The sequence below is a fragment of the Nyctereutes procyonoides genome, unplaced genomic scaffold (assembly GCF_905146905.1).
Source record: "Nyctereutes procyonoides isolate TBG_1078 unplaced genomic scaffold, NYPRO_anot_genome, whole genome shotgun sequence".
NCBI classification, from domain to species: Eukaryota; Metazoa; Chordata; class Mammalia; order Carnivora; family Canidae; genus Nyctereutes; species Nyctereutes procyonoides.
Window position 1 is genome coordinate 6463421 of NW_026575117.1, and position 23965 is coordinate 6487385.

The 23965-nt window shown below is 48.8% G+C and overlaps 1 protein-coding gene across 1 annotated transcript; it reads right to left on the reverse strand.

Moving 5' to 3' along the window:
* Nucleotides 1-2733: 2733 nt before the first annotated feature.
* On the reverse strand, nucleotides 2734-23384 carry ALDH9A1 (aldehyde dehydrogenase 9 family member A1). The gene is made up of 11 exons (XM_055334221.1): nucleotides 23174-23384; nucleotides 20782-20927; nucleotides 16995-17124; nucleotides 16606-16740; nucleotides 14918-15114; nucleotides 13793-13933; nucleotides 11669-11857; nucleotides 11360-11447; nucleotides 9965-10106; nucleotides 6389-6501; nucleotides 2734-3423 (listed from the first exon to the last, which is right to left on the reverse strand). Exons 1-11 carry the CDS (start codon nucleotides 23352-23354, stop codon nucleotides 3329-3331), a joined length of 1557 nt encoding a protein of 518 aa, XP_055190196.1. The 5' UTR covers nucleotides 23355-23384; the 3' UTR covers nucleotides 2734-3328.
* Between the last annotated feature and the right edge of the window lie 581 nt (nucleotides 23385-23965).

Here is a 23965-nt window from a genome sequence, read left to right on the forward strand (position 1 = left end):
TTTTTTTAATTTTTAAGAATTTTTTAAATACAGAAGTTTCTCTGGAACAACCAAAGTTCAGAACCATTGCTCTAAGGGCAGCATTTGGCCAACTATTATGCGTAAGAATCCCCTGGGGGTCTTGTTAAAATGCAGATCCTGGTCCTTAGGTCTAAGGGGACACGGATATTCTGGGGGTCTAACAAGCAGACGCTGCTGGTCCCTGGGCCACCCTGAGTGGCGATGGGATCCATTCACTTACGCAAGCAGTACTTTCCGTGAGCCCAGCGGCCTGACAGTTGTGGCTCTGAGAGCTGGCATGTCTGGAATGGAGTAAAAAGTGAGAGCCTCCATTTTTTTTTAAAAAAGCTCCATTTTCTATCCTAAAACCAATGGCCGATCAACTCCTGGCCTGGCCAAAAGGACCCCTGGACCGGGCGGGGAGCGGCAACCGTCTTACAGGTCACCAGGAGGCAGGGGTTGTTTGCAGTTCCTCCCTGTAAGAAAGTCCTCGGAGACAGAAATGCCCAAAAGGTAATAGTGGTTTCCCCTGGAAGAGATCAGATGAGGAGGGAGAAAGTGGCCAGGTCGGTGTCTCCCGAATGTGCGGTGTCAGCATCCTTACTCTTCCGGCCAGGTGTGCAGGGCCGCATCCAGCGACACCCTGGAGCGCACTGTGGACCGTGCGGGGTGTGGCCGCCGAAGAGCCCTGCGCCCCAGTCCTAATCCCAGAAACCTGAGTGTCACCTTCCAAGGCAGGAAGAGGCGTGCGGGTGCGCTTCAGGTGGGGGCGGAGCTGAGAGGGGAGGATGGTCCCGCCGCCGGTGGGTGGGCTCCAGATGCCGTCCCTTGTGTCCTCGTAAGAGGGAAGCAGGGGGAGCTGAGGATGCTAAGCTGTTGGCCTGTGACACGGAGGAAGGGACCACGAGGCATGGAATGCAAGGGATGCTTGGGACGCTGGACAAGGCGAGGTCAGGGACTCGCTCCTGTGGCCTCCGGAGGGACCTGGTCCTTTTTTTTTTTTTTTAAATAAATTTATTTTTTATTGGTGTTCAATTTGCCAACATATAGAATAACACCCAGTGCTCATCCTATCAAGTGCCCCCCTCAGTGCCCATCACCCAGTCAGCCCCACCCCCTGCCCACCTCCCCTTCCACCCCCCCCTAGTTCGTTTCCCAGAGTTAGGACCTGGTCCTTCTGATGCCTGGATTTCAGTTCAGGGAAACCACCCCGGGCTCCAAGTCGGAGGTTTGGGGTCACTTGTCACAGCGGCCCTGGGAAACCAGTACAGGCCATCTAGGTTCCAGAATCCGGGAAGGAAGGCAGGAAGCACACGAAGTGAAGCCCCACCCACCTGGCTCCCCCCATTGTTTCTTCCTTTCAACATCAGGGCCAGTATCCTGCTTCCTTTCGGTTTCGCAGGAGCACTCACTGAGGACTGGGCAGTAGGAACACAGCGAGGATTCAAAGGCCGGTTCCCCCTCCCCTGCCCTCTCCTCTTTACAGGAACTTCAGCTCCTACTGCATGAGTCACAAGAGCGCTGCCCGCCCCCCAACCCCCTGGCCCGAGACCCACCATGGGATCACTCTTGGCCTTGCTCCCAACACCTCCGTGCCCTCCGTGCAAATAAGCACCAAGAGGCTGGGGCGCCTGGGTGGCTCAGTCAAGCATCTGCCTTCAGCTCACATCGTGATCTCAGGGTCCTGGGATCGAGCCTGAGCCGGGCTCCCCGCCCAGCCAGGAGCCTGCTTCTCCCTCTCCCTCTGTGCAATCTCTCAAACAAATAAATAAAATCTTAAGAAAACAAACAAACAATACCGAGAGGCTGATGCAGTTGCTCTCATCCTCCAAAATTACAGTATTGGCCCATCATAACACACCGTGAGATGTGGGCCCGGGGAGGCCAACCATCCCTTACCCGACTACTAAATCAGCTACTGTGCTGGTTCCTTCCATGTGCCAGCCTGATCGGGCTAAGGCATGACCAGACGGCTGATAAAACAGTATTTCTGGGTGTGCCTGTGAGGAGGTTTCAGCCACTGAGTTGGTGAACTGAGGAAGGCAGAGGTCTCTCCCCGGGGTGGGTGGCCATCGCCCAATCTGGGCAGGGCCCAACCAGAACAAAAAGAGGGAGAAAAGTTCGATCTCTGCTGGAGCTGGGATATCCATCTTCTCCGGCCCTCGGCCCTCAGACACCAGCACTCCTGGTTCTCAGGCCTTGGGACTCAGACTTAAAACCCTCGGCCCCCCTTGGGTTTCAGGCCTTCAGACTCGGACCGAATCACATCACCCACCTTCCTGGGTCTCCACCTTGCAGATGGCAGGCTGTGGGCCTCCTCGGCCTCCATGATCCGTGAGCCGACTGTCACAATAAACGTCCCCTTGTACGTGCCTACCTATTCCGTTACTCTACTCTGTGCTCCTGTGTCTCCGGCCAACCCTGACCAATGCAGCTCCCAGACATAAACGGTCTCCCTAAAAGGCAGAGAAAGGGGCAGGGTGAGGACCCCTGCGACGGGCTGGGAAGTCACCGTGGCCAGACAGCTCTGCAAGCACAGGCATTCCGTGTCAGGATGGGGAAGGACATGGAGCCTAGAAGGTTCCACGGGCCTTAAACATTCGCTACAGCACCCGAAGCCCATCCTTGTGTACTCAGTGCAAAGGACCGATCTGCTGTGCTACACGTCTAACTTCAGCCCTACCCTGTCAACATTTGGACCCTGGAGATGTGCTTAGCTTTAAAACATGAGGCTGCAAGATTAACAGGGTGATTTATTTCATTTCAGTGTGCCGTGGCAGCATTCAGCTCGGTGGTGTATTTAAAAAGAGAGCAGGCTGTCGTTCAAGGGCTGGAGGCCGGCCTCCTTCACTGGCGCCGAGTGGAAACCAGGTGCTTACTCTGGTAGGGTAAGCCTCACACAGAGCGTGACCCTGTCATCTCGCTCCCGACTGTCAGCTTTCTCAATGAAATGACAGGGGGCCAGGGCTTAAACATGTCAATGAGCAGAAAAAGTGTCTCGGCTTCTTCCGCCAGGAACCGAACCACGAGCCAGTTCGCTGAAGCCGGCGGCTGAGCACTGCCAGTGGGTTAGATCTGTGGGACCAGCAAAACCCTGGTCCCCCCCCCCCCCACCCACCCTGTTCTCCAGAAGCGTGTTAAAGATTTCACAGAAAATTTGCTCTGGGGACAATCGCAGCTTTCCTGATTAGTATCTAAAAGGCACTTAGGCACATTCTCGGTTAGGGAGGGGACCGAAAGACACAATTCTGGGTTTGGAACAGAAAGCAGCTGTACGGCCTCTATTGAGATCCAGTCCTCGCTCCACGCCCGGCCACGCCGCACATTTTCAAAAAACAGACTCCACATCACCCATCTCCACGCACACAGTCTTCAGCTGGGAGTAATACTCGATTGCCGCACGGCCATTCTCTCTGCCGAACCCTGAAAGGAAGAGCAGGGTGAGGACGAGCCACCACTGCGGTGGTCTGAAGTCACAGTGACCTTCAAGGACACAGGCCGGGCCTACCCCAGTGGCAGGGAGCACACAGAACCGACAAGTTCGGGACAAAGTCCTCAACTGCACATGTCAGCTGTGGAGCTAGGCGCGGGGGAAAAGTGATCCACTGGCCTTTAGGGATGAGGACGGGGAAATAGCCACATCTCGTTTCTGCAACAGGAACCTTAACTTAGGTACCTGCTGTTCTGGGCTGAGATCTGAAGACGTTCAGGCTTTTCTATCAAGTGTGAAAGCAGCCTCTACAACCATCAACAGACGCCTTTGAAAACTGGTGCTAACTCGGGGAGCCGGGGTGACTCAGTCGGTTGGTTGAGCGTCTGACTCTTGATTTCAGCTCAGGTCCTGATCTCAGGGTTGTGAGATCGAGCCCCACGTCAGGCTCCACACTAGGCATGCAACCTGCTTAAGATTCTCCCTCTGCCCCTCACCTTCCCCCTCCAACTGCACTCTCTCAAGAAGGAAGGGAGGGAGGAAGGGAAGGAGGAAAGAATAGATAACCTCTATTGCTTTAAAGCTAAACCTACAGACTAACTTTGAGATTATGAAACTTAATAGAGATACAAAGATCTGATTGCACAGGGTCCAAATGGGGAAGGACACCTTAGCAACAGAATGTGGAAAATGCGGAGAATCTGCTTGGGATTGTCTCTCTCCTGCTCCCTCTTCCCCTGCCCCTACTTGTACTTACACTCTCTCCCTCCCTCTCAAATAAATAAATAAATCTTAAAAAAAAAAAGTTGGTGTTCACTTAAAACTTAACTCTAACTTAACAGATTTTTTAACCTTTTCTTACACTAATCTGTTTTTAATATTTTTAAATAATATTTTAATATTTTACTTAAAATTTTTTATTATGTATTTTATTTACATATTCATGAGAGAGACAGAGAGAGACACAGACACAGGGAGCAGGCTCCAAGCAGGGAGCCCAACGTGGGACTTGATCCCAGGTCTCCAGGATCACGCCCTGGGCCAAAGGTGGCACCAAACCGCTGGGCCACCCTGGGCTGCCCACACCGAATCTGTTAAGAGTAGCTTGCTGTTTACACACTGCCAACTCACAAGGGCAGCTCAGGTTACTCAAAGTCTAAGCGATGCCCAGATAGAAGGTCACAGGTTCCAAGGATAGCATTCCACACCTGCCTGGCTTTTCCTGTTACCCTGCCTCAGGCTCAGGTAGGGTCTGCCTCCAAAGGGCAAGGCCTGGTCCCCACAAATACATGTCCCTAGACGACACTATTCGAAAGGTGGTTTATACACCGGCCCTGGCAAGTCCTCACTCTATCCCTTGTTCCCTTCCACAGGCTCTGAGCACACAGCTAGTGGGGCAGGTTGGGCCAGGTGCTGCTCCAAAGACCTGGCCACATGTTGGTCTTGCTCTCATCGCAGGTAGGCAAGCCTGAGTGCACAGATCCAAACATTTTGATCTGAGGACGGGAAAGCTGGCCCAGGAGGCCCCTTTGAGGCCTACGCTGCAGGCTCCAAACAAACTTTCCCCCACACCAGGAGTTACATATTTAAAAAAGCAGCATCCTAGTTCCTGCTCTGCATTTTGTGCCTATGTGTCCAGCTCCTCTGGGCCCCAGGCAGGGACAAAGGTGATCAGGGGAGCAGGATCAGGGAAGGCCAGGGTAGTAACAAAGCAAGTATTAAATAAAACTCTCAAATTAACACCCATCATCTCATCAGCTCTCCTCGGGGTTTGTAGGTCTGCCAACACTGTGATGGGCACAATTACGGGCCAAGAGGCCAGGGCCCAGGCTCTTAGCATGGGGCCCCTACAGAGTTGGAACAATTTTCAGAGAAAGGTATAGGAGATTAGAGAATATTTATGGGCAACAATCTCCAAAGAGAGAACCTCGAAGTAAGGGCTGTATCCCAGCTGCCTCGAGGTTCCTCATAAGCTGGACTTCCACCTGCACCAGATTACAGTAATGTCTGCACAAATGACTGAGTCAATGTAAGCAACGGGCAGCAGCCTAAGGACAACATTCCTGGGTGGCATCCAGCAGAACCAGAATGACCGTTGTTAAAAAGAAAAAAAAAAAATGAGTAGGGACGCATAGGTGGCCCAGTGGTTGAGCATCTGCCTTTGGCTCAGGTCATGATCCCAGGGTCCTGGGATCGAGTCCCATATTCGGGGAGTCCCCTGCATGGAGCCTGCTTCTCCTCCCTCTGCCTGTGTCTCTGCCTCTTTCTGTGTGTTTCTCATGAATATATAAAGAAAATCTTTAAAAAAAAAAAAAACAATAAAACAGATGACTATATGCTTTCTGAGATGTGAGAGCCACTTTACATCTAACGGCTCCACAGTGGACAACGACAAACATCCCTAGTATAGAATCTCTGGGGTGGCTTTATGCCTTAGCAATCACACAGTGTGAGGGGAAAAAAGTAATTCCACCCACAAGGTAGACCTTTCTGAGATGTCTACCAGCAGTTCATAAGCCAGGCTTATACATGTCAGAACCTTCTGGACAGGGATCCCTGGGTGGCTCAGCAGTTTAGTGCCTGCCTTTGGCCCAGGGTGTGATCCCGGAGTCCAAGGATCAAGTTCCGCATCGGGCTCCCTGCATGGAGCCTGTTTATCCCTCTGCCTGTGTCTCTGCCTCTCTCTGGGTGTGTCTCTCATGAGTAAATAAATAAAATCTTTTTTTTTTAAAAAAAAGGAACCTTCTGGACAGCTTTTGGGGGAAAAGAAAAAAAAAGAAGATGCTTGGTTTCCATTCCCTGAAACAGCTGCAGGGAGTCTGGGGAAGACCGGGCATCAGTCTACTCTCTCAGGTGATTCTGACACTCGGACAAGTTTGGGAACCTGGTCTCGAAGGTCTGAAGTACGGCCAACAGCCCTAGAGACCAGGTTTGCTCTCACGCTCTCCAGCTCCTCACCTGACTTCTTATATCCACCGAAGGGCAGCTCCACTGGGCTGACGTTGTAGTTGTTAATGAAGCACATTCCAGCCTGCAGCTTAGCCACCACTCTGTGAGCACGCTGGATGTCCCTATGGAGGGGGAAAAACAAGAAACAACAAAAAGGAAACAAACGTGCTGGTTATTCATAATTTCTTTTGCTACTACTTTAACAGGAAGTTAGGCTGCGGGTTCTAAAGGTCTCAAAATATTGCCTAATTCTTGTTTCTTTACAACGTGTTATAAAAGCTTGTGGCATCCAGGCAAAATAGATAAGGACTCGAGTTTTACGGTCTCATCTGAAAGCATCTACAAAATAAGTAGCAGCAAGGGGGGGGCGGGTGTAAAACACTTCGGGCGACAAAGTTTCTGTGATAAACAGTGCCACAACCACTGGCCATCCACATGGCCACGGAGAATGACAGTAGAGCCCTTTCTACACCATATATAAAAATGAACTCAGATGGTCACAGACCTACAGAGTACAAACCATAAAACTGTTCAAAGGAAACAGGAATAAATCTTCCTGACCCTGGGTTAGAAGAAGCCTTCTCAGACAAGATACCAAAAGTGACAGAAAAAAAGGAACAGAATGAGACTGTGTCAAAATTGACAATTTTTGTACTACAAATGGGACTATCAAAAAAGTTAAAAAAAAAAAAAGACAACTCCTAGAAATGCAAATCAAAACTACCCTGAGGGGCACCTGGGTGGCTCAGTTGGTGAAGCATCTGCCTTCACCTCACGTCAGGATCTCAGGGTCATGCTCTATAGGGAGAGTCTGCTTCTCCCTCCATGCCCCCACCCTTTCCCCCTCTGCTCATGCTCTAAGAAACAAATAAATGTGGTTGGTTTTTTTTTTTTTTTTAAACTACACTGAGGCACCACTTCACACACATCAGGATGGCTGAAACCACAAGGAGAGACAGTAACCACATGATCTGGCAATTCCACTTCTAGGTATCTACCCCAGGCAGAAATGAAACATATCCACACAAAGACTCAGAGATAAGTGTTCACAGACGTGTTATTCATAATAACAAAAAAGCAGAAACAATCCAAATGTCCATCAACTGGTGAATGAACAAAATGTATGCATACAATGGAATATTATTCCACAGTAGGATAAACCACTGATACCTGGTGCGACACAAACTTTGAAAACGTTCTAAGTCAAAGAAGCCAATCAAAAAAAAAAAAAAAAGAAAGAAAGAAAACATTTTTAATTAGATATATTTTATGCCTAAATTACATAGATCAGTGGGTTATAAAAACTACATTACAGGGGCACCTGGGTGGCTTGGTTCCTGAAGCGTCTGCCTTCAGCTCAGGTCATGATCCCAGGATCCTGAGCTCCCTGTTCAGGGGGAAGCCTGCTTCTCCCTCTCCCTTCCTCCCCACCCCATTGCTTTCTCAAATAAAATCTTAAAAAAAAAAAAAGGAATCTACATTACAATCTAGTCTCTATCGCTTGCATTTTGTTAATGTAGTATTCAATATATTTGTGACACCAAGTTCGATAACCCATGCAAATGTGTATATCATAAACATGATGTGGATTAAAATCATCTTAATGGACTACAAAAAAAAAGATATCATGTCATCAAATATACTGAGAAGCAGAAAATTCAATTGTGTTGACTCATGTCCATCAGTCCAAATAATTTGATAGTATTATTTGGTAGTCGACATTATTTGGGTAGTTGAAGTGATGTATAAATGGTTGAGTTAAATTGGTTTATGTTAACAAAATAGATCCCTCATGAAAATTTTGATGTAATCTGTTACATATAACATAAAAATCTGTGGACATGAGGGGCACCTGGGTGGCTCAGTGGTTGAACATCAACCATCAACTCAGGTCGTGATCCTGGGGTCCTGCCTATGTCTCTCATAAGTAAATAAATAAAATCTTTAAAAAAAGAAGTGTGGACGCAAGCATAAAATACAATGTACATGCTATAATATATATATGAGGCACTATAAAAATGTGTTTATTAGAGTAATAAAAATTAACCCCCCCCAAAAGCCAATCACAAAAAAATCATATACTCTATGATTCCATTTATACAAAATATCCAGAATAAGCAGATCTGTAGAGAAAGCAAGTAAGGCTAGTGGTTGCCAGGGCCTGGGGGAAGGGGAAAATGAGAACTAAGGGCTCCTGTTTGTGGGATGATGAAAATGTTCTAAAATTAGATTATATGGTGATGATTGCACAACTCTGTAAATAAGTACACTAAAGGACACTGAACCGCACGCTTTAAGTGGGTAGCTTGTACGGTATGTGAATTACCCTAAAGCTATTAGAAAAGTAGCAGCATTTAGGGTCAACCTTTGGGATTGCCTTTATCTGTACTGTGGGGTCAAAGCAAGAGCAAGAGTTAACCCGTTCAAATCCTCCCATCAAAACGGCAGCTCCTAGGAGAGGATTATGGTGACACACAGGTGAAACTACCCTGTGTGTCACCATAACAGTGGATACCATAGTCCAAACCCATGGAACCTACAACACCAAGGTAAACCTGATGTCACTGTGGTCTTTGGGCAATTACAATATGTCTAAGTAGGTTCATCAACTGCAACCAATGACCCCTGGGTGGGAGACGTGGATAATAAGGGGGCAGGATGGGGCAAGGTGTACGGGAAATTTCTGTGCTTTGCCTTCCATTTGCAGTGAACCTAAAATTATGCTAAGAAATAAAATCTACTAAGAAACAAGCAAACAAAAAAGCAGCAGCTCCTTAACCTTTTCTTTCTTCAGGGCTCAAAGAGAAGCTATTTCATTCATCAGGCCCTCCAGTGGAGACCTGGGTCTTCCTTCCCAGGTGCCTCACCACAAAACTACAAAAAAAAATTGAACCTTGTATATACCACCAAAGAAACTGCATAATTCCGAGTGTAAGCAGTCTAGAGAACTGCCTACTGCTGCCAAAGACTAATCAAAGTCTGTATATGCTCAAGCAATCTGCAATCACATTCAAGGAAATTCTGCTCCCAAATCATTTTTACTTTTAGTATATTGGTTAAAGTTTATGCACAAAGATGTTAATCCCAATTTTAGTTACAAGAGTCACAACTGGAAACAATATTCAATACATATACAACAATCAAAAAGAGGCCTACATATTTTACAATGCATTCCAATTAGGAACTATTCTAAAGCCGTGAAAAATCATGTTTTTGAAGAGCACCGCCCAGTGTTTATATGCTTATAGGTTCTAAATTCCTGGACATGTAGGTTTTCAAGAGACACTCAACCTGATGCTCTACTCAGATCAGAACCTTAAATATTTGTTCAATGAAGGAATGAAATAGGATAGAATTTTCATCAATATTGTTTAAAGCTCAATTTAAATTCAACGGCAGGGGACGCTGGCCGTTCAGCGCAAACGAGACGTGACTCTGGCACCTTCTAACTTCACCCGGAGCAAGTAGAAAATGCTGATGAAAATGTCAACTCCAGAGAGGAAAAGACAGCAATGGGCTCCCTGAGCAACTGGGCAGAGATCCCGGTAGTCCCGCAAGGCTGCCTGAGTGTCCTTCCCCACATACCTGGTAAAGACGCCAGCTGCTAAACCGAAACTGGTATCATTGGCTCTTTCCAGAACCTCAGCTTCAGTGTCAAATGGTAAAATGGACATAACTGGTCCAAAGATCTCTTCTTTCACGCAGGTCATGTCGTCTCTGCAATTGGCTGCAAACAATGTAATAAAGCCAAACATCAGTGAAGGATCGATCAAGCTTGGTGCGTGAATGTCTTCACAATAAGTGCTGAGATACAGAGCCGTAAGAACGGCTTGAGAACCCTACTCTACACGCCACTATCAATATTATGATGCACATTCCGTTCCTTCTTACACGTACCTTTGTTTTTCAATACATCTGGGTTAATACCATGCACGCTATTGTTTAACCTGTATTTTTATTTAAAAATATATTTTAAGCTTTTCCTATTCACTTAATAACTACAAGCTAATCCATGGTATGGAGGCTGAGTTCACAGCTTTCAAATCTCCAGTGGATCTTTTTTTAGCAAAGGCTAAGGGTTAAAATGCATCAGATAATCAAGGGCTGAAAACGGACACCATTGTCAACCTTGAGCAAAAATCAGCTGACCTACCTTCCAGACAAATGGAAGGAATTACACAACATAATTCAATGTGAATAGAATTTTTTAAAGCCTATTAAACTACTGATATTGGGACATCTGCGTGGCTCAGTGGTTGACCATCTGCCTTTGGTTTAGGTCATGATCTTGGAATCCCAGGATCGAGTCCCACATCGGGCTCCCCATAGGGACCCTGCTTCTCCCTCTGCCCGTGTCTCTGCCCCTCTCTCTCATGAATAAATAAAATTTTAAACAAACTACTGATATTTTGGGGGGATCCTAAGATCTATTGTAAAACTGCAGAGGAAAGCACGAGAACATGACCTAGAGCAGTGGGCACCTCTAGGGTAGGGGCCGAGTGAAGGGGTTGAGGACAGCAGAAGGACCATACAGTTGCCTGTCCCAGCCAGGAGATGGTTAAGATGGAAAGGAGGTGCTAAAATCTATTACATCATTTAAAAAATACTGCCAGACTGTCTGACAGATTGGTTTTATTATACCGATGATGTACAGTTCAAAGAAAAACATATTCTTCAGCAACATTCCTGAGAAACAAAATGCATTCTTTTTTTTTTTTTAATCAACCATGCACTTCCTTTTCTTTTTTTTTTTAGTTCCTTGTTTCCAGAACAACAGGTGCAGGCTCAGTAAGGCTCAGGTAAACACACATAGTTGTCCAAGAGGAAGTGCACACAGGGTGACGGAGAACTTCTCAAATCTGAGCTGTGGGGACACAGTTGACCAACACTTGCTTTATGCCATATTCATGTTTTTTAAATATCCTTTTCAATGTGACATTTACTTCAAACCGTTTAAAAGCGAACAAGAGGAGGACATACTCAGTACACAAGGTCTCATGTAATAGCCATCCTTCAATTTGGGATCTTCAGGTACGTATATGTCTCCACCACAGAGCACTTTAGCACCCTGCCCAAAAAAGAAAAAAGAATGCAAATTTTCTGTTAAATGCACAGCCTGATATGCATTCCTGACACGTGAGGCGTGTCCTGAACGGACGCCCAGTCACTCCCCGGCTGGTACAGAGCAGAACACAGCCAAGGACACGGTAAGCCCAGCAGGTATGGGTGCAGGAAACGTGCAGTAATTCCCCTCTTCTTCACCCCATCCCATCGCCACCAGTTTCTCACCTGTTCCTTTGCCAGCTTAACAAACCCAAGGACTCGCTCCAGGTGTGGACGGTTGATGAGAGGGCCCATCCTGGTATCTTCCAGGAGGGGATCTCCGATTTTTATCTTTTGGGTCCGCTTCACCACTTCCCTTGTAAATTCATCAAGAATTTCCCTTTGCACGAATACTCTTGTGCCATTACAACAAACCTGAAGGACGGACACAGATGTGTATGTGTGTAAGGAAGGGGAAGAGGGAGAAATCCAACAGCCTTAATCTTAAAAGAGATAGTAGTAACCCCCTTAAAAGGTTAGTTCCAGCTCTAAAAACTATCCCCATCCTGAATGGGATCACATATGGAATTGTGGACATAACAGCACATCAGCCAAGAAACTGCCTGCCCTTCCAGATCAAAGTTAGAGCTTTTTGTTTGTTTACTTTCTTAAAGGCCATTCACAGATCCACGTGAGCCATGCGACCTCTCCTATTGCCTCCCACTGGAGGCTCAGTGGGGCCCTGTGTTTTAAGAGTAGGAGGGGATGGGACAGTAAAAATAGATTAACAGTGAAGGGCTTGAGGGATGCACGAGTGGCTCAGTGGTTGAGTGTCTGCCTTCAGCTCAGGTCATGATCCCAGGGTCCCGGGATCGAGTACCACATCGGGCTCACAGCAGGGAGCCTGCTTCTCCCTCTGCCTGTGTCTCTGCCTCTCTCTCTGGGTCTCTCATGAATAAACAAAATCTTAAAAACAAAACAAAACAAAACAAAACTTGAGCCTAATAAGGGCTTGAGCCTAATAAAAACCTGAAATATTTCACAGAGAACGTCTGTCCCTAAAACCACAAATCAATCGTGACCAGTTAGATCCTTCCGTAGAATGTGAGCACAAACACTGTTCCAATGCTATCAGAACCATGGATACAAAGCCCGCAAACAGAGCCAACTACTCATGCTCACAAAATAGTGAGATCTATCAAAAGGTCCCAGAAGCTGTGGTGAGCCGAATCTGCAATTATCAGAGCATCAAAATTAATGATAGTAAATGGAGTAATCCGTAAATGAAGTAAGAACCCATGGTCTGTAATAACACAAATCGATGAGTGAAAAAAAGAAGCACGAGAGAAGGGAAGGCGCCTTCCTGTAGTGGAGAGTGAACTATTTAATACATGTAGAAGGAAGAACGGAATTGGGAAGTCACCATTTGGGAAGCACCGTAATAGACAGGTTTCCAGCAAAAATCCTCAGAGGGTGTTAAGACTAGTGGCGGAGAGCACGAGGTGCCGAGTCCTCCGGCACGTTCTCTCATGTGACATGTCTCACCACGGAGGAGACCCATCTGCAGCACAGTCAACCCCACCTCTGGGAAGGACACAACTTTACTTTTGTGGTGTTTCTGCCCCAAATGCATAACCCAATTCTTATCAAAAGGAAACACCAGGGGTGCGTGGGTGCCTCAGGGTCCCGGGATCGAGCCCTGCATTGGGCTCCCTGCTCAGCAGGGAATCTGCCTCTCTTTCTCCCAAATAAATAAAATCTTAAAAAAAGAGGGAAACATCGACAGACCCCAAACGAGGGCCATTCTACAAAATAAATAGCTTGTGTTCTTCAAAAATGTCAAGGTCTTGAAAGATACGAATAATTGAAGAGCTGTGGAAATACGACAGCTAAAGCCAACGCACCTTCCGGGATTCGATCTTGGGCCAGAAAAAAAGAAACTGTGTGGGCTTTTGTTTTGTTTTTGCTGAAAGGACTAATGTCAAACAAATGACAACATGAGAAATAAGAGCTGCAGATTGAGTAACAGATCAGGTTATTGATCTCACTAAGCGCACGGTGCTTCATAAGAGAATGCACTTGTTTCTAGGAAATTCACGCAGGAATGTAGAAGTTACGGGTCTTACGTCTGCAACTTTCAAACAGTTCAGAAAAAAATAACATGCACAGGTATGTCCAGAAAGGTAAACAGAATGACAGAAGAAAGCTGATAAAATGTTAGTATTTGAGAATCATGGCTCGCGGGTACAAGGGAATTCTGTGCAACGCTTCTGTAAGTTCGAAATTATTTCAAAACGAAAAGCTTTAAAACATGCTACTAGGTGAAGGGGGGAGCTTCCTTCTAACCGTCTGCCGGGGCCAGGTGCCTACCTCGCCTTGCGTGAGGAAGTTGGCCATCATCGCCCCCTTCACCACATTCTCCAGGTCACAGTCGGAGAAGATTATCAGGGGAGACTTGCCTCCCAGTTCCAAGGTAACAGGTTTGATTCCTTTCGCGGCCATCTCCATGATCTTCCAGAACAAGAACAAACATATTCGGAAGTGTAACACGAATAAAAGTGCAAGTTTCATCAAGTAGAACCTGGGCCTCCAGGCACCTCCAACTACATATGACCTGCAGCCTTGTTCCTGTCTGCAGCCTTGCCCTTCCGCTACTTATCCCTTTCCTGAACCCTGAAGAGAATCCACAGGACTGCACCTGACATTCTGAAGAGGGAATTCATTTAAAAAATACTGTTAGGGACGCCTGGGTGGCTCAGTGGTTGAGCATCTGCCTTGGGCTCAGGGCGTGATCCCAGGGTCCTGGGATCGAGTCCCGCATCAAGCTCCCCTCGAGGAGCCTGCTTCTCCCTCTGCCTGTGTTTCTGCCCCTCTCTGTGTGTCTCTCATGAGTAAATAAATAAAATCTTAAAAAGAATAAGAATAAAAATACTGTTAATTCACGTGTCCTGAGCAGAAACTCTTCTATTATTACTGTGTTCAAGGCTGGCAATTAATACATCAGAAATAAACTGAGCAAACACCCTTCCGAGGTGGCTGCGACTGGGGGGCTAAGACAAAGACTCAAGCGGCAGCAAGACCCCGCGCTCCGAGACACAGGCAGGAGGCGATGACTTCCATCCCCTCGAGGCTACCTCCACTCCACTACCTTCCCCACTTCACACTTTTTTTCAGGATGCCTGGGTGGGGCAGTCAGTTAAGCGTCTGCCTTCGGCTCAGGTCATGATCCCAGCGTCCCCGGATCGAGCCCCAAGTTGGGCTCCCTGCTCAGCGTGGAGTCTGCTTCTCCCTTTGCCTCTGTCCCTGCTTGTGCACTCACTCTCTCTAATAAATAAAATCTTTAAAAGAAATAAAGGACATTCCAGATCTTTGCCCCGATGCCTCTGGTCCCCCTCCCGGTAGAAGCTGGGTAAGATCAGATGATCAGCCTCCGACACATATGCTGGGGAGGCCCCACACTGCCATTGTGGGAAGCAATACTGGTTTCATCTCTACCTTCATGCCGGTGGGCACGCTTCCGGTGAAGGAGACTTTGGCCACGTCAGGGTGCTGACACAGGAGCTGGCCGGTGGCAGCCCCCCCTTGCACCACATTGAAGAGCCCAGGGGGCACGCCGGCCTCCGTGTAGATCTCGGCCAGCAGCAACACCGACGCGGGCGTGAAGGGGGAGGGCTTAAAGACCATGGCGTTACCTGCACAAACCCAGGACACAAGCACAGAAGATGTTTTAAGACCGGTGATCCTCTGAGCGCAGGACAGGAGGACAAGCCAAGAACAGCCTCCAGTGTTTCCTCCCATCAATGCCCAGACCCGCACTGGCGCTCAGCAGAAGACACCTTGCTCTTCCCACCTCGGCTTCTCCGCTTTCGCAGATCCAAGCCACACCTGCCCAGGCCCAACCGAGATACCTTCCACTCGCGTTTCCAGGCCCTGCTACGCACGTCACCATCTTGCACGGGCTGCAGCAGTCGGCAGTACCGCGCTCACTCCCAGCTTACAGAAGTGGGAACTGGAGACCAGAAAGCTTAACCGGATGAGAGTCTCCAAACTGGTGACTTAGCTCTACTCTGGTCACAGCTGCCGTGGTCTCACACGGGAGGGCACGTGCAAAAAAGCAGAAGGACACAAGGCAGCAACACGAGAAAAGCTGCATTTTGACACCATGTCCTAATCGTGATGCTTTTTTTAACCTTTGACTTTTTTTTCTCTAAGAATAAATCCTCTTTTCCCAATTCCTCTTTAAATAATAGGAGGAGGGGATCCCTGGGTGGCACAGCGGTTTAGCGCCTGCCTTTGGCCCAGGGCGCGATCCTGGAGACCCGGGATCGAATCCCACGTCGGGCTCCCGGTGCATGGAGCCTGCTTCTCCCTCTGCCTGTGTCTCTGCCTCTCTCTCTCTCTCTCTCTCTCTCTGTGTGTATGACTATCATAAATAAATAAAAAATTTAAAAAAAAAGTTATAAAAAAAATTAAATAAATAAATAAATAGGAGGAAACTTTTTACACCAGCCAGCCAAAGTTTCTCTGATGGAAGCCTTGTTTATCATTTGTCTTAAGACACAAATGAAGGAGGAAGTTTATCTTCTGCTTCTTATGTGCAGCTGAACTCCCTCTACAGAAATTCATTCCACAGTTCTCGTGCAGAAAGGGAGAGAACGGGCAGCCCGGATGGCCCAGTGGTTTAGCGCCGCCTTCAGCCCAGGGCGTGATCCTGGAGACCCGGGATCGAGTCCCACGTCAGGCTCCCTGCATGGAGCCTGCTTCTCCCTCTGCCTGTGTCTCTGCCTCTCTCTCTGTGTCTCTCATGAATAAATAAATAAAATCTTTAAAAAAAAGGGGGGGGGGGACTTCTGGTAGCACAAATCTGAATTAATTCAACAGTGAAAAAAGAAGACCTCCAAGACCAAAATTAATGGTCCTCCTTTCTGTAACAAAAATAGATAAATAAAGTGGGAATAATGCAGATACAATCCATGTGTATGACCTACGCTGTAAGGTCTCTCGGGGGGGGCGGGAAGTAAGGGATGCAGGTCCTGTGAGGCTCTGGCACCCCAGCACAGGCCCCTTCTGACGTGAGGTGTGAGTGTGTGAATAAGTGTGCGTATGCACGTGCACACCAACAGGTGATAGGTAGAGAACAGGGAGGGAATGGTTTCCCAAGTAGAAGATTCTTTCTTTCTTACCGCACGCTAAGGCCGGAGCAGATTTCCAGCAGGCAATCTGGAAGGGGTAGTTCCATGCACCTATTCCCACGCATACGCCCAGTGGTTCTCTCCTGGTGTAACCAAAGGACCCACCAGGGAGCTGGATATATTCGCCTAAAAGGAAAACAGAGGAGTCACGGAGAATGCAGGACGGCTCTTCCCAAGCCCCTGCCAACTATGATAACCCACAGCTTCAGTTAGAAAAGACAAAGTAATTCTCAGGGTCATCCACGCAGAGAGCGATAAACTGAGGATTTTAACCCTCAGTTAAAATGTGTGTGTTGGTGTCCACATCTTCATCCTCCTCCACCAGGACCTACTTGCCTACCTCCCGATCAGCTCACACAGAAGGCCAGGCAAGGGCTCACCAGCCATGGATCCAGCCAAGCCTGCGTAGTATTCCAGGCATTGCCAGGAAGTGTCAATGTCCCAGCGGGCCTCGAAGATGGACTTGCCATTGTTGATGGTCTCCATGGTGGCGATTTCATCCTTCCGTTCCTTTGGGTGAAACAGAACACTAGGCTTAAGTCATGTTACCATATACCTCAATATATTCTATACTCAGACTACGTGTATAAATACATATGTACGTGCACATACATGCTCGCATGTATGAGGTAAGAGACAGTCATCATCACGGAAATGGTACGCAACAGCCAAACACACGACTGGCAAGTAAGAGGTTATGGACACACATGGCTTCAATTCACCCAAAGACATGCAGCATGTGAAAATCCCAAGATAATTATGTTCTAATTGTCAGTACTCATCAATTCTCTTTTTAGATTCTGTCTCAGTTGTAGCTACACGACTCACAGATGCTGGAGTGCTGGAGACGGTGCAGGGATGAATGGGAAGGTTTGGGAAATGGGACTAGAGAAGAGTGCAACAATGCCTTTCTTTGTCCCAGAGATAAAAGAGCTGAATGAACAGAGTGAGTAGGAAACAGACGTTGGCTATGGATCTAGTGTAAAATAAACAAGAGGGTGACTATGTGGACACACACACAAGGTGCACTGAACCATCGACAAGATGCGGTGTTGTCTTCTTAAATCTGGTAAGCGGTGAGGCTGACCAGAAGTAAAAGGAAATGGCAACAAGCCCACATCCACAGTACACACCTTGGGAAGGAAGGGAGGGAGGGCGAATATAAAAATCACCAGGAAAGTCTGACAGATCTGAACACACTATATGTCTACCAAGGCCAGAGGTATCCAGAGTGTCCACTGACTCCTTCCACTGTCCTAAGTCGAAATGCATAGATCCATTCTCTGCCTTCACAAAGCCGATTTCTCAAACAGGGAGTTAGTAAGTGCTCAATAAATGAGCCCAGACCCTGAGCTCTCAGACACAGGCAGCAGATGAGGACTTCTGTCTACACGGGGCCCAACACTAACCACTCCAAGGGTCCTCCTTCCCCTGCTCCCTTCAGACCTCTGCCCGATTACCTACGGCCTCCCGTCCAGTACAAGCTAGGTAAGATCTGCAGATGCTCTGGGTAGCCCGACTCTGCCATTTGTGTGAAGACAGGTTTTCTTAGTCAGTCAGTTCTAATTAACACTGGAAATTATCCGAACCAAAACATACCGAGAAAAAAAATAGGCAAAAAAAAGAACAGAGCACCGGTTGCTATGGGATAGCTTCAAGCCGCCCAGTGTGTAACCGGAGGCCCCGGGAAGAGACAGAAGCAGGGCAGAAATTCAGTTAGAACTTCCTAATACTTAAAGCACTAAAAAAAAACCCTGTTGACCTAGACTTATAGGCTTATAATTCTTTCAAAAGACAGAGCAAAATGAAGACTTTTAGACACACAAGACCTGAAAGAGCACCACCGACAACCTGTTCTATAATAGATGCCAAAGAAATTTCTTCAAGAAGAAGAAGAACAAAAAAAAAAAAAAAAAAAAAAAAAAGAAGAAGAAGAACAGGATACCAGACTGGAATCTGGGCCTACACAAAAAGGGATGAGGAGCACCAGAAATGGTAAAAATGTGGGTAAATAGAACATATTTTTACCTTATTTTATTTACTTTTTATTTAAAGATTTATTTATTTGAGAGAGAGAGAGCGAGCAAGCGAGCACAAGTAGGGCTGGGGGGGTGGGGCGCAGAGGGAAAGGGAGAAGCAGACCCCCCACCGAGCAGGGAGCCCGACTCAGGGCTCGATCCCAGGACCCGGGACCATGACCTGAGCCGAAGGCAAACTCTTAGCCAGCAGAGCCACCCAGGTGCCCCAGAATTAAAAATAACTTTTAACGATAGAGGAAAATACTTAGTTGGGAAGAAATTCTCCATGAACACTGTGACATCCTGTGCGGCCCAGGCTCTCCGAGCAGAGAACGCTGGCAAGCCGAATGAGAGGCTGAGGCCTTGGAAGGCAGACACAGTGTCTCCTAAAGACAGCTGACCGGAGAGATGTGGAGATAGGAAGCCCTCTGCTTCGCATTTCTGGAGACATCTGCGTACTTTCCAGGGTAATAAACCTGGTAACACCTTCCCCCTGAACCCTGGAGGAGATCTGCTAAGGGAGTCATCGCTCTTGCCCCAGGGGAGAGAGCAGCTCCTGTGTAAACTGAGTCCTATCACTTTAGGGTTCCCCTCTGAGGTGCAACCTCTGCCTACAACAGCATTACATGTGGCTCTCACGGAGACCCCTTGTGGGGACTGGAGCTCAAAAAACTCATGCCAAGGTACTGCTCTGGATATTTTGGTGTACATCCTTCTGAATCTTCTCATTTTCTGTAACGAAGATCTCTAGTCCTTTTGCTTTTTAAGACTGTAAAAAGTTCAGGGGCTCATGCAAGTCTTGATCTCAGGGATGGGAGTTCGAGCTCCACGTTGGGTATAGAGATTACTCAAAATAAATAAATGAAAAAAAATTATTTAAGATTTATTCATTCATTCATTCATTCATTCATTCACGAGACACACATGGAAAGGCAGAGACACAGGCAGAGGGAGAAGCAGGCTCTATGCAGGGAGTCCGACGTGGGACTCGATCCCCCAACCCAACCCAGGATCACACCCTGAGCTGAAAGGCAGACGCCCAGCTGCCAAGCCATCCGGGTGTCCCATAAAAATTTTTTAAAAAAGACTTGTCCAGGGCATCCCCAGTGGCCCAGTGGTTTAGTGCTGCCTTCGGCCTGGGGGGTGATCCTGGAGACCCAGGATCAAGTCCCACATCGGGCTCCCTGCTTGGAGCCTGCTTCTCCCTCTGCCTGTGTCTCTGCCTCTCTCTGTGTCTGTCATGAATAAATAAATAAAATCTTAAAAAAAAAAAGACTTGTCCAGTTTAAAATTATTTATTTACTTAGAGAGAGAGCGAGCACATCTTTGGGGCGGGGGGGGGGGCGGGGGATGGGCACAGTGAGAGGGAGAGAGAGACTCTCAAGCAGATGCCCTGCGGAGCCTGACACACTCAATCCCAAGACCCCGAGACCACAACCTGAGCCAAAATCAAGAGTCAGTTGCTTAACTGACCGAGCCACCCAGGAGGCCCTTAACTTTGTTTTGTAAGAAGGGAACATCTATAAATGTACAAAATCTTCCTAGGCAGTTGAGGTAGAAAATGTACCTGAAAAAAGAACGGTACACTTAAGAGTCATCAGAGCAAAAGTAAAGGACACAAATACACAGAGTTAAAAAGGAAAGGAGACAAGTTGCAAAGGATACGTAAGCACAAAGATGGAGGGATCCCTGGGTGGCACAGCAGTTTAGTGCCTGCCTTTGGCCCAGGGCGCGATCCTGGAGACCCGGGATCGAATCCCACGTCAGGCTCCCGGTGCATGGAGCCTGCTTCTCCCTCTGCCTGTGTCTCTGCCTCTCTCTCTCTCTGTGTGTGACTATCATAAATAAAAAAAGAAAGAAAAGAATTAGTGGTAACTTATTAAAAAAAAAAAAAAAAAAGCACAAAGATGGAGAAAACCACCTGCCAAGGGGATGTCACAGACAGCCAAGCTCCAGAAGGCCATTACTCACAGAAAGCATGTCCTATAGACCCAGGCGATCACATGAAAATGTTTTTCAATTTTGTAAAAAAAAAAAAAAAAAAAAGGCATAACCTAACGGATCATTAAAGTCTAACTGCAAATCATCATGAGGAACCCTCAGAGCAACGCAAGGGGATATTTCTGAAAGAGGAAGAAGTAACACATACCCTTATTATCCTGGCAGCCTCCAGAAGAATTCGACAACGCTCCATGCCAGATTTCTGACTCCATATTTTAAAGGCAGCCTTGGCATCCTGGACAGCCAAATTTACTTCCTTTTCCCCCGAGCAAGTGAAAGTAGCTATCACTCGGCCTGTAAGAAGAAACACAGGGTTATCTCCAACTGTTGCCTCATCTTTCAAGAAAGTACTGCGTATCTAAATTACCTTTTAGTGACCTCTATCTTGTTTTTAACTATGGTCTGATTTAATGATCGCTCCTATGCCAGCAGTTCTGACCTCTATTTCAAGGTGACTGAACCCTTTAAGAATCTAATAAACGTTGCAGACTTCTCTCTAGGAAAACGTACTTCACCAGATCCCAGAATTACAGAGACTGTGTCCTTTGCCCTAAGCACAGTAGTAACCTCAGATTAAGAAACTCTCTCGCCTCTATTTTATAAGTGGGTTTTGCAACTCTGCTTAACAGTGTTTGAGAATCTCAAAGGTCTTGCGAAATCCATGTTGAAAGTACTCAGTCTCGTGGGTTATGAACTCGGGATTTTATTTTTTTTAAATATTTATTTATTTATTTATTCATTCATGATAGACATAGAGAGAAGGAGAGAGAGAGAGACAGAGACACAGGCAGAGGGAGAAGCAGGCTCCATGCAGGGAGCCCGACATGGGACTCGATCCCGGGACTCCAGGATAGCACCCTGAGCTGAAGGCAGGAGCCAAACCGCTGAGCCACCCAGGGATCCCCGAACTCGGGATTTTAAATCACTGGTCCATGTTCTACTAGCGATACTTCATGAATATGGTTAATAAACAGCAGTATCAGGAAAACATATCCCTAAAACACAAGAAAAATTTCTCAAGTATGAAAAAGCCCAGGTTCTCCTGTTCTTACGCCAACCTCTTTCCCTATCCTGGTGCAAAATATGAGCCTACATCCCAAGGGCTGTGATGGACTCTACCAACAAGAGTTCCGTAAGTACATCAAATCCGCAGTTCCTTTTCCCTTCCACAAGAACTCCAGAGACTCTGCTTTTTCCAGAAAGATTTCACAAGCCTGCAGTTTCTGCTGCAAATTTGAATAGCCAGTTGTTAAAGGCTAAGGAATGCACACAACGAAGGTAATTAAAATAAAGAACTTTTTCTTTTTCTCCTATATGATTACAGGGATGGGGCAGAGTGGCTGTTTCCACCAGGAAAGCTGCTGATCCCTGTAGCCCCTTCCTGCTCTGACAAGGTTATTGCTGCTCTGTGATGTAGCATGACTGATCAACCCTAAATTCTGCAGTCCTTGGGATCCCTGGGTGGCGCAGCGGTTTAGCGCCTGCCTTTGGCCCAGGGCGTGATCCTGGAGACCCGGGATCGAATCCCACGTCGGGCTCCCGGTGCATGGAGCCTGCTTCTCCCTCTGCCTGTGTCTCTGCCTCTCTCTCTCTCTGTGACTATCATAAATAAATAAAAATTTAAAAAAAAATTCTGCAGTCCTTTGCAATCCAGTTTTGTCCCTCTGGCTACCCGCCTTTCTGATTTACACAAAACATTTACATATTTCTCCCCACAAATATTCCATAAAGCTCAGCAAAACAAACATAAACCCACACCCAAAACTTTTCCCTTTTAGCTGCGACATCTTTGGAATTCTCAGAGCCGATCCAGGGCCCAGCACTTGGCAGTGTGAAGCACTGGACAAAAAAAAAAAAAAAAAAGCTGGCCTTTTTTTCCCCTTTCCGAGTTCTGATTCGTGCACAGAAATCTTCCAAGGCTAGGAGGTGGCAACAAAGCTCAGGTCATTGGGGTCATCTGCGCACGCATCTCCCTTCTCCCCACTAATGTGTTCACCTGCGCGTCCTTCTGTGGAAATCCTAGCACGGTGGAAATCGCCTGTGCACGTTGTCGAAAACATGATTGCTGTTCTAACTTGAAAAATCGATAACAAGGGCACAACCTCGGGCATCATGGCTTTGTAGACTCTGTTGGGCCCTCGTCGCATTGCCCACGTCTCCCCGCCGCCCCACGCAGCTCCCCAGCTCTGCCGGTTTGCTACACTCGGTTCCTGGTTCCTGCCCCGGGGCCTTAACTGCCTGCGCTCACAACCTACCCTCCGCCCCGTCCTCACCTGTGCCGGCTGCCAGGTGCGCTCAACAGAGGTCCAGGGCAGTGCCAGACCCTCCGCCCAGGCCCGGCCGCCGCCCGGCCGCCCCCCTGCCCCGCCCAGGACCCCCGCCCAGGACCCCCACCCCCCACCGCGTCCCCCTGCCCCCACCCCCCACCGCGTCCCCCTGCCCCCACCCCCCACCGCGTCCCCCTGCCCCCACCCCCCACCGCGTCCCCCTGCCCCGCCGCCCGCCGCCCAGGCCGCCCCTCGGGTCTCCCCTCGGGTTACCCGTGGCCGGCTCGAACGCCTTCTCGGTGCCGGAAGAGTCCGCGGGATCCACGCGGGCCCCGCCGCGGTAATTGAGCGGCTGCGAGACCACGAAAGTGCCGGTGCTCATGGTTGCGAGCGAAGCCGGCCGGAGGCTGCGCGGGAGCCGAGCGAGCGCCGCCAGGCCGGCTCCGAGAAGCATGGGGACCGCGCGGGGCCGGGGCGGGGGCCGGGCCGGGGCGGGGGCCGGGCGGGGCGGGGCCGGGGAGGGCGGAGCCTGGGAGGGGCGGAGCCACCGGGTGGAAGGGCGAGCGGCTGGGGCCTTCGGGGGCGGGGCGGGGCCGGGGAGGGGCGGGGCCGGGGAGGGGCGGGGCCTGAGGGGGCGGAGCCACCGGGTGGACGGGCGAGCGGCTGGGGCCTTCGGGGGCGGGGCGGGGCCTTCGGGGGCGGGGCCGGGGAGGGCGGGGCCTGAGAGGGGCGGAGCCACCGGGTGGAAGGGCAAGCGGCTGGGGCCTTCGGGGCGGGGCTTCTGGACTGGGCCGGGAAGGGGCGGGGCGGGGCCGGCGGAGAGCGGCTAGCGGGGAGGGGCGGGGCGGGGAGGGGCGGGGCCACGGAGAAACTGGACCAGCGGCGGGGCCCCCGGGGAAGGGCGGTGTGGGGCCTGGGGCAGGGGCGGGCTGTGGGGAGGTGCACCAGGGCCCCGCGCACGCCAGGGCCCCACACACCTATCAGGTCTCACACTCACACCCGGCCCCACACGCACACCAGGGCCCCACGCGCACACCTGGGCCCCACACACCTATCAGGTCTCAC

Excerpts from the sequence above, each read along its gene's own strand:
- ALDH9A1 (XM_055334221.1), bottom strand. The coding sequence starts at position 23,354 with ATGCTTCTCGGAGCCGGCCTGGCGGCGCTCGCTCGGCTCCCGCGCAGC. Across the intron at positions 20,928-23,173 it reads GGCGTTCGAGCCGGCCACGG|GCCGAGTGATAGCTACTTTC; the intron begins GTAACCCGAGGG and ends TTCTTCTTACAG. Across the intron at positions 3,424-6,388 it reads CGGTGGATATAAGAAGTCAG|GGTTCGGCAGAGAGAATGGC; the intron begins GTGAGGAGCTGG and ends TCTTCCTTTCAG.